Raw genomic sequence first — 10,000 nt, forward strand, 5'->3', positions numbered from 1 at the left:
TTTTAATGGGGATCACACACCCCAAAAAACTTTCCAATATACATGTTTTTTTAGTAGTTTTAAAGTTATTAGAATATGGGATGGCAACTTAACTCCCTGTTCTCTATTTCTCACTTAAAACATAGTAGCAGAGGTCAGTTCAGAAAGCTGGTTGCTTCAGGAGTCAGAACCGGCAGTGCAAACAATATAAACCAAAAGATTCTGTTTGTTGCTTCAATACAATTAACCCAATGTAGCAGAGGTCAGTTTATTAAAAAGGCTTCTGCTGCGGTTGCTTCAGGAGTCAGAACCGACAGTGCAAACAATATAAACAAAAAGATTCTGTTTGTTGCTTCAATACAATTAACCCAATGAAGCAGAGGTCAGTTTATTAAAAATACTTCTGCTTCAGGAGTCAGAACCAGTAGTGCTCCCTAATATATGAAGTGGGCTTCTGCTGCTGTTGTGTCAGGAGTCAGAACCAGTAGTGCAAACAATATAGACACACATAGTCTGTTTTTTTCAGCAGGGATGACATTTACAATTAACCTAATATCAGTTTATTAAGTTGGCTTCTGCTACAGTTCCTTCAGGAGTCAGAACCGGCAGTGCAAACAATATGAACAGAAAGATTCAGGGTTTTTTTCAGCAGCAATGACATTTACAATTAACTCAATGTATCAGAGGTCAGTTTATTAAATTGGCTTCTGCTACGGTTGCGTCAGGAGTCAGAACCGGTAGTGCAAACACTATGAAAAGAAAGTATCAGGTTTTTTTTCAGCAGCAATGACATTTACAATTAACTCAATGTAGCAGAGGTCAGCAACGGTTATTTCAGGAGTCAGAACCAGTAGTGCTAAGTAGTAATATTAAGTTGGCTTCTGCTACAGTTGCTTCAGGAGTCAGAAACGGCAGTGCAAACAATATGAAGAGAAATATTCAGGGTTTTTTCAGCAGCAATGAAATTTACAATTAACTCAATGTAGCAGAGGTCAGTTTATTAAGTTGGCTTCTGCTATGGTTATTTCAGGAGTCAGAACTAGTAGTGCAAAATACATAGACATAAAGATTCTGTTTTTCAGTAGCGATTCCATTTACCAATAACCCAATATGGCAGAAGTCAGTTTATTAAAGCTTCTGCTGCATTTGTTTCAGGAGTCAGAACCCGTAGTGCCAACAATATAAACGGAAATATTCTGTTTTTCAGTAGCGATTGCATTTATAAATGGCATAAAAACCAAGAGAAGTGTGTGGTTAGAATAACATTTCTGCAAACAAGTTCTAGGATGGAGGAGCCTTTTTTTGATCTGCAGGCAGTAGCCTCAAAGATGCAGGTAGTGTGGACAGCCGGTGCAGGGAGTTCAGGTTCTGCCTCACCAATAAACCAGAATATCTATTAGAACCTGTTTCATTACTAAACATTGAGTTTAGAGGCTGCAGAACACTGTAAAAAAAAAAATAGAAAGAATGAAAAAAAAAAGAAAGAAAGAAAAAGATAAAGTTGGTGAATGATAAAGAGCGTATTTTCCACGCTTTGGGTAGAAGAGCAGATGATGTACAAAATGAGCTGAAATAGATTCAGCCTCAGAGCCTGTTGTGAGCAGCAGCTGATTCCCCTATTCCTAGACAGATGGCTTCTGAGCGCAGATTTGCATTCATTTTCCCTTAATATCGGCCAAAATCGTGGGGACAGCTGCATTTGTTGTCAAAAAGGTTTAAAACTCCTTTTCTTTTCTGGGGCAGGATCTTTTTACCTTATGGGATGGATTGGTGGAACTTTTAATTTTTTTTGTGTCCCCCTCCTCCTCCTCCCTCTTCTTTTCTCCCCTTCTCTGTCTTTAGTCAACAGTATCAGATTTAAAAAGGGATTTATTTTTTTTTCTTCTTTCTAAATCTCCTAATTTGGTAATCAGATTTAAATCGCCTTGGCGCGTGTAATCTGAATTAAAGATACTGTAAATGGTTTCATGCACCCCCTCCTTTTTGCCTCCTTCTTATTCTATTTATTCCATGGCCAGGGTTAACATATACTGTGTATATATATATATGCATAAGTGTTCAAGTTTTCCATATACTTATAAAATCATATATATATAATATATATCCAATATTATACTTTTATTATAATTTATTTAATAAGCTTTTGTGTGTGTATATATATATATATTATAGAGAGAGAGAGTTAAATATATATATATATATATATATACACACAAAAGCTTATTAAATAAATTATAATAAAAGTATAATATTGGATATATATTATATATATATATATATATGATTTTATAAGTATATGGAAAACTTGAACACTTATGCAGGGCATGTTAGTGCATTCTTATATACATTAGACTTACATATGTATATGTACATACTATATATATATATATATATATATATATATATATACAGTATAATATATATATATATATATATATATATATATATATATATATATATATATATATATACATATATATATATATAAATATATATAAATATATTAGAGAGAGTTTTATTTGGTGCAAATTTTAACCCCTTTACAGAAAGACAGTGACCAATCAGATGTATAGGCCCTCAGGCTACAATTTATTATTTTATTATAAATAAATATACAATAGTATAATATATAATAATAAATAAAGGAACTGGATTCATTTATCTAAAATCTCATGCAGTTGGAAAGCAACAGAGAAACTCATTCCTTTGTGAAAGGGGTGCCAGCCACCCTAAATATTCTTTAACTTCCATTCCCTTCCATTTCCTTGATATAAAAAACCTGACATTGATCATTTATTCTTTCTTAAAGAATTTGTCAATTTCCCATGAAATAATAGTTCCCCCCCCCACCTATACACTTTGATTTAAGGTTATTAACATTCTAAAGACAGTAGCATCTTTTAATATGTGGCGATTGCTTCTAAAGACTAATCTCATTACTCTCCAATAGTCATAAAATATGATTTTATTATACTTACGTATTTAATTAGACGGCCGGCAAATGTAATGGATTTTTTTTTTTCTTTCTTTCTTTTTTTTTTTTGAGATCGGTTCTAGAGCAACAGCTTTTGATAATTCACTTATCTTTGGCAATTGTCATCAACCCCCAACACCAGCAAAATAGATTGCAGGATAACACATCCTTTTCTTGCCCACCCTGAGGAGGAGGAGGAGGAGGGTGGGGTAGGGTAGGGGGGATTCTCCTAGTGAAGAACACACTGGACTTCGATTTTCACCCATTAATTACGATAGTTGAGGACCTACCCTGCTAATTTCTCCAACACCAGCGATCCTTCTTCATTCTGCGCTCCTGCTTCTCCTTAGTGTTTAGTTCAGGGGGTTGTCAGTGGATATCCCTGCAGCAGGAGAATGTCCAGAGCAGGCTTTGTTCCTCCCCAGAGTCTTGTTTTAGCCTCTATATTCCAAGCAGTGGCTTTTAAGAGAGAGAGAGAGAGAGAATAACTTCCAGGTCTAGCAGATAGATCCCTGATACATTCCCCAGTGGAATGAAGCTCAGGAGAGGACTTGGATGTTGGCTAACCAATACCCCATTCACCCCCGGTTACAGTCAGCTCAGGAGATGAACACTTTACAGCTGGGAAGAAGCTATTCTCCCATAGCCCTCAGGTGTGAGAAAGATCTCCAGGGCTGAGAGAATCACTAGCTGTTACCCTTTCTGAACTCAGCAGATATGATATTTAATTTTACCCTGCGCCCTGGAACCCACCTATCTTTTCTAAGGATTTTCTATGGAAAGGGGAAGCAGCCCTAACACCAAAAAAAAAAAAAGGCATCTGTTTTTATTTTAAAGATGAACAATTCCCAGCTCTTTTTTTTAATCACTTAAACATAACCACAAGGTTTGAACTGATCCAATAGAACATCCCTGTAAACCAGTGTGAATTCACTCTCTTCCCACCACCACTCCACTTGTTTAACATCATTAGGGCTTGAAACACTCCCAAAATCTTAAACATGGTTCTACACACAACCCCCAGGCATGGCTCTAGTCACCTTCTACCCACTGCCCCAGTCCAAATTCTCTCTCTCTCTCTCTCTCTATATCTATATATCTATGTATCTATATCTCTATCTATCTATCTATCTATCTATCTATCTATCTATCTCTCTATCTATCTATCTATCTAGGTATACATACTTATAAATAAAATACAATATATATAATAGATATATACATAGATATATAGTTATACATATATAGATATATATGTATATGTCTAAAGAGAATTTGGACAGGGGCAGTGGGTAGAAGGACACTTATAAATCCTATAAAAATATAGACATTGTTTCTAAGCCTGTGTAAGGGGAAGCCTTAGTGCTGCTCCTACAGATTGGGACATTCAGCAACTTCCCTCATTCCAATACCCAAATTTAAAGGGATAATAAATCACCTGAAGTGGAAACATGATCTGCCCTGTGGCGTGGGAAGCTGTGTGCAAATGTATGATGAGTGCAGTACAATACATGTACATTTATATGTTCCCCATTGCATGTATAATATAGCTATGACCACTTATAAATACTAATATATAAGGGGAAGCCTTGGTGCTGCTGTTCTTAGAGAGCTTTCCCTGCCATTTGTGTCCTATAAGATTTATTTGGCCGAATGCAAAGTCCATTGGCTGCTGATATATATATATATAAAGCGATGCTCCCCTCCATGCATTAGAAGCAAGAGCAGCAGCAGCAGCAGGGCTATTTGGCAGCCCGAGCTCTGTGTCAGGCTGCAGCAGTCACTCAGCACTAAACAAGCGGCGCTGCTCCTAACAGGAGGGGGAGGGGAATTCGCGCCGTATAAGGTCAAAACCCCGCCTCCTTAGACGTCACCGGCTGACAGCGCCGCTCCCCGGGGCTTAGAGTTTTGGCTCTCGGGAAAGGTTCCATTCCTAGGGGATAGAGGGCTGAGTTTTGTTCGCTTCCATCCATTCTGCGAGACCCCCTCAATCCCAGCCTATCCCTCCTGTGCCCAGGAACAACCTCCGCGCTCATCATTCCCCCGTTTATTTGTCTGTTGGAGCACAAGTCCTGGATTCAGCAGTGTCCTGAAGCTTTTTCTATATTATTATTATTATTATATAGATCATTTTTTTACCATTTCTGTGGCTGCTGGACTTTTTTTCCTTGTTGTTGCTGTGCCTGATGCTGTGTAAGCTGGGATGACACCACACTGAGATCCTCCAGCGAAAAGATTATTGATTGCGCCTGTCTCTGGCTGCTGCACGTTTAGCGCTGTACTTTGCCCCCTCTCTGCCGGCGTCTCTTCCCTCCATGTAACCACTGGCAGCCAGTGCAGTTGTTTTTTTTGTTTCAGCCAATCCGGGACACATTGAAGAAAAGCGAGACTTGAAACTGGGCTTTTCTCCTAAACTCATCCTGGGGAGTCAAGTCATCGAATAGATTCCCATCGCCAAGGAGGCAGATACACTCACACACACACATTACAATTTATTTTTTATCTTTTTTTTAGCATCTCCTTGTGATTGCCATTTTTTTTTTTTAAATTCCCTTCAACTCTGAACCTGTTTGGCAGGAGCTGGTTTTGCCCAAATTTGTTTTAATGTTTGGGATTCAGGAAAATATACCAAGAGGTGGGACGACCATGAAAGAAGAACCGCTGGGAGGTGGGATGAATCCAGTCCGGTCATGGATGCATACAGCAGGGGTAGTGGATGCTAACACCGCCGCCCAAAGGTATGTCTGCCAAATGGTCTTTTTTTTATTATTTATTTCTCATCCTGATAGTAAATTTCCCTCCTGGCCACGGGCTCTAACAGTTTCAGCTCTAGTAGCGTCTCTATTTGTACGAGAATGAGTCCCCCTCCTGCCCCAGCCATGCGCTTCCGTGCGCCTTTACGCATTGCTGGGATCACACTGCTCACCCAGCCCGTTGTCTCCTTTCCTCCCGCAGCGGCGTGGGTCTGGCTCGGGCACATTTCGAGAAGCAGCCGCCTTCCAACCTCAGGAAATCCAATTTTTTCCACTTCGTCCTAGCCATGTATGACAGACAGGGGCAGCCGGTGGAGATTGAGAGGACAACTTTTGTGGACTTTGTGGAGAAGGACAAAGTAAGTTTTTCTTCATCTTATTATTTTCCTCCCCCAAAGGCGCAGCTTCAGCCTTTTATTTGTACCCAGCAGCATATGTTTAGGTTTCAGTTTTAAGGAACATGACAAAAAAAAACTATACATATATATATATATATATTCTATTTTTCCTTAAATTGCACAAAAATAAATCCTAAGTGCACTCTACCACGTGTAGATACTTTCCCACAGTTGCTACCAAAATTATATAGAATTATCTGGGAACGTCGACTTTTATTATTATTATCATTATTGTTTTAATAAAGATTATATATCATGACTAGCTCTAGCTCAGCACCCAGTACAAGCAAAGTGACCACTTTCTGATCAAATTTAAGAAATAAAAAATAACAACCGTCTGAAAGCATTAAAAAAAAGGTTTTATGTTTTGTTTTAATTTTATATAATATAAGTATTTATTTTAATGTAATTGTATTTCATTTAATGTCATGCGCTATTGCAGGAACCCAACAGTGAGAAAACCAACAATGGGATTCACTACAAACTGCAATTATTGTACAGCAATGGTAAGTGGCGACTGTCTGTCCCCCACCCCCTTTGACGCACGAAATAAACGCCTAAAATGTTTAATTCGCCGGTAGAATTTGTTGATGAAAACAAATAATTTAAGGGTAATATTCAGGGAGTGAAAAAGAAACCAGATCTAGAAAAGAAAGGATGACAGATCAATAGGTCACTGGTACTCCACATGATTAACCGGTTGTAGGATAAAAGGATAATAAAAAAAAAAGAAAGAAAAGAAATCAATATTTGTTCTAAGATTTGAAAAATAAAATCCGTCCAGGGCATTTTTTGTATATTATGCGACTAAATCGCCAAAGAACTTTTAAATCTATTTTTGGATTGATTAGGGGGGTAATCTCGTTTCAGAATCTGTCCTTTGTTTTATTTTTCCATGGTAAATATTTGCATTCAAGTGAATTAAAAAATGTAATGAATACATTAAGGCATTTCCGTGCAATTTATCAATAATAAAAATAGTTGCAAGAAAGAGGGATAAGGATAAGTCACTTCCCAGTTGCAATGTTTCCTCATCTTGTCAGATACATTGATGCATTGCCTGTTGTTCCTAATTAATGAAGATCACTCATTTTGAATGCAATATTTCTCTGCTGCTAAAGCCCTATGTGAAATAATGACTGCTTTGCCTGTTTTACCCCCCTCTCTCTCCCTCTTTCTCTCTCCCAGGAGTCAGGACAGAACAAGATTTGTATGTACGGCTAATAGATTCAATGACCAAACAGGTGAGGAAGTTTCACTTTTTTTTTTTTTTTAAATTTCCATACCACTAAAAAAAACTGTATAAAGTTTGCATTGTGCAGCCTGGCTTGGAACTAAATCACATGGAATATAAGTGGCCCATTTTGCTGTTTTTTTTTTTTTTAAACACAGTATATATGGAACCACACTGGTGTGCATGATGAATGCTAATTTAAACCATCACCTTTTTATACTTTTTCTTACAATGGGGGTCATTGAGTCATTTTTTTTTATGTCAAAACAAAAAAAAAAAAAGTTAAATTAAAAAAAAAAAAAAGGATATAATTCTAAAAAAAAGAGAGAGAGAGGGAAAGCTTGTGTGTGTTTTTTTCGATTTCCATGTTTAATGTGCAGAGGTGAAATGTCATCTTGTTCCTCTCTGGTCCCTCATTCACCTCTCAGCCCCCCATCTCCATAATTCAAATTGTAGGCTATAGGGGTCACCCTAGTCGTCTATTTCCTGCTCTCTCCAGCTCCTGTTCTGCCATCTCCCACTCTCTGTCAGACCTTGTAAATAACATAATTACACGGGGTGGCTTATTAAATTATTTAACCTGTCGTGTCCACATAATAGCTTTCATAATACACTGCACCAATTACCTGATGGGGAGCATTTAAAAAAAAACTATATATATATATATATATATATATATATATATATATATATATATATATATATATATATATATATATATATATATATATATATATATATATATATATATATATATATATATATATATATATAGCTACTGAAAATACATATCCACAAGCTTTCCATTTCTTTTCTACCATCCAAAAAAGTTTCAGTATGGGGCTGCGTAAAGCTTGAGAATACTGACTGCCAGTTGAAGTGACTGGGGACAAACCCATTTAGCAGCGATCACCTCTGACTGTAACTTTCTCCCCTTAAGCCCCAGAAAATGAGAATCACTGTCAATTATGCATTTCAATTCAAACAATAAAATGCCAGCTGAAAGGGACAGTCTGTGTGTAGACAAGAGACAAAGCAGTGATTGCATCGTTCAGCAGTGATCACCTCTAATTTTTATACATATATATATTTAACTCTGATGGAATTAAAAGTGGAAATAGAAACTGGTGGTGGGCAGAAAGAAGTGTCAGGCATGGGGACAGTGATTAGGCAGAGCAGTGATTGGAGCTTTCAGAAGTGATATCAGTGGGTTACAGAGAAGCCCCTCTCCCTGGGCTTTGAGCAGAGAATCCAATGGGTTACACAGAAGCCCCTCTCAGGCAGCTCTTGACCTGACAATGTGCTTTTTATTCGCTTTTGTACACAAACAGCTAAATGTTCTGGCAAATCACTGCAGCCTAATGAAGTGCCTTTTTTTTAACAGAAGCTGCTGTACTGGGTTATTTTTTTCCCCCTGCAGTCGAATTAAATACAAAAAAAAGCAGGGAAGGGGCCCACAGATGTGAATGGGATAAAGAGGGGGAATGTGGCAGTTGGAGCTGGGATGGGAAATCAAATCTTTTAATCTCCGCACTGGCTGAAAATAGCCCCAGTAACTGATCAGGGAGTCAATGGCGCTGAACCGACAGTTTATGGATTTCTGTTTGTGCTACAAAACCAAAAAATAAATCAGATGTAAGTAGCGGGGGGAGCGTCAGATGGAGGGGAACAAGGAGCACAAGTTGCACCGCGCGCTCTGGAAGCGCAAACTGGGGCAACTCGGTGCTGTTTGTTAAAGATGTTTACATTGCTATCGCCTATCATGGGCATGTTACAGGGTTCTATATACAGCTGGCACAGGGTCCTACACAACTTAGAAAGGGGTTACTGCCCTTTGGGTTCATAGAAGGGAGAAATTGCCTTGGTTGGTTCTGTACAGCCCAGAAGGTATACATGCAATGTCCAATTCGTAAAGTCTTATTTATACAGACATGAGACCTAAACAGCGCCCGCGTTGCACTTTGCATCCGAGGAGAAATAACGTGCGTAATTGCCGCACAGTTATTATTACGCGCTGTGCGCACTTTCCCAAGTGCGGAGTCTGTAATCTAACTTTAGCCTAAAGATTTGAGACTTTTTGAATCATTAAGCGAAACTGTGATTTTTAAATTTCCCTCTCGCTGTTTAAAATAAATAAATACCCCCCCCCCCACCGGGTCACTGTAAATCCACAACAAAGCAGTAGGGCTGCAGGCAGAAAGTAAGGGAATAAGGTGGATGAGAAATAAACGCCCCCATTAGTCAATATTTATAAGGTGCTGCTGAGATAAATGAATCTCCAAAAAATGACTGCTGTGTCGCTATGATTGCGCCACTTAATAAGTCGCATTTTTTGTTGTTGTTTTCCGGATTTTCATGGATAAGGTAGAGCACTAGGCAGGGTAGTCCCCTAGGCCGCGTTATGTTTGGCGTGTCGGTGCCAAGGTGCCAGTTTTGTAACTGTCACCCTCTATGGTAACGGGGCAGAGAGTTTGTAGCAGGTGAATGAAAGTTATGGGTTGGGGATTGTCACATATCCAGGTTAGAGAGAGTGACAATGCCTATTTGTATAAGATTAGCGCCCTGTGCGACGGACTCTAGTTTCTACCATAGGCCCTGAGTGGCTGCCTGCGCCTTTCCGCTCTCATGTCCAGATGTTAGACAGCGGCTTCACGTTTAGCCT

The 10,000-nt window shown here is 38.5% G+C and overlaps 1 protein-coding gene and 1 long non-coding RNA gene across 2 annotated transcripts in view; one reads left to right on the top strand and one right to left on the bottom strand.

Moving 5' to 3' along the window:
- Window positions 1-4,722, bottom strand: part of LOC121395341 — a 7,834-nt gene extending 3,112 nt beyond the window's left edge. The window contains exons 1-2 of the long non-coding RNA XR_005962412.1: window positions 4,392-4,722; window positions 3,244-3,412 (exon numbers count right to left, since the gene is read on the bottom strand). This is a non-coding gene — a long non-coding RNA (uncharacterized LOC121395341). The remainder of the gene's footprint in view (window positions 1-3,243; window positions 3,413-4,391) is intronic.
- A 158-nt stretch (window positions 4,723-4,880) lies between these two features.
- ebf3.L (EBF transcription factor 3 L homeolog) overlaps window positions 4,881-10,000 on the top strand; it is a gene marked incomplete at its 5' end in the record, with an annotated part of 133,316 nt that continues 128,196 nt past the window's right edge. Inside the window, 4 exon segments of the mRNA NM_001090332.1 lie at window positions 4,881-5,691; window positions 5,909-6,065; window positions 6,547-6,610; window positions 7,293-7,348. Coding sequence (NP_001083801.1) covers window positions 5,558-5,691; window positions 5,909-6,065; window positions 6,547-6,610; window positions 7,293-7,348 — 411 coding nt within the window.

This window comes from Xenopus laevis, chromosome 7L, assembly GCF_017654675.1.
Source record: "Xenopus laevis strain J_2021 chromosome 7L, Xenopus_laevis_v10.1, whole genome shotgun sequence".
NCBI lineage: Eukaryota > Metazoa > Chordata > Amphibia > Anura > Pipidae > Xenopus > Xenopus laevis.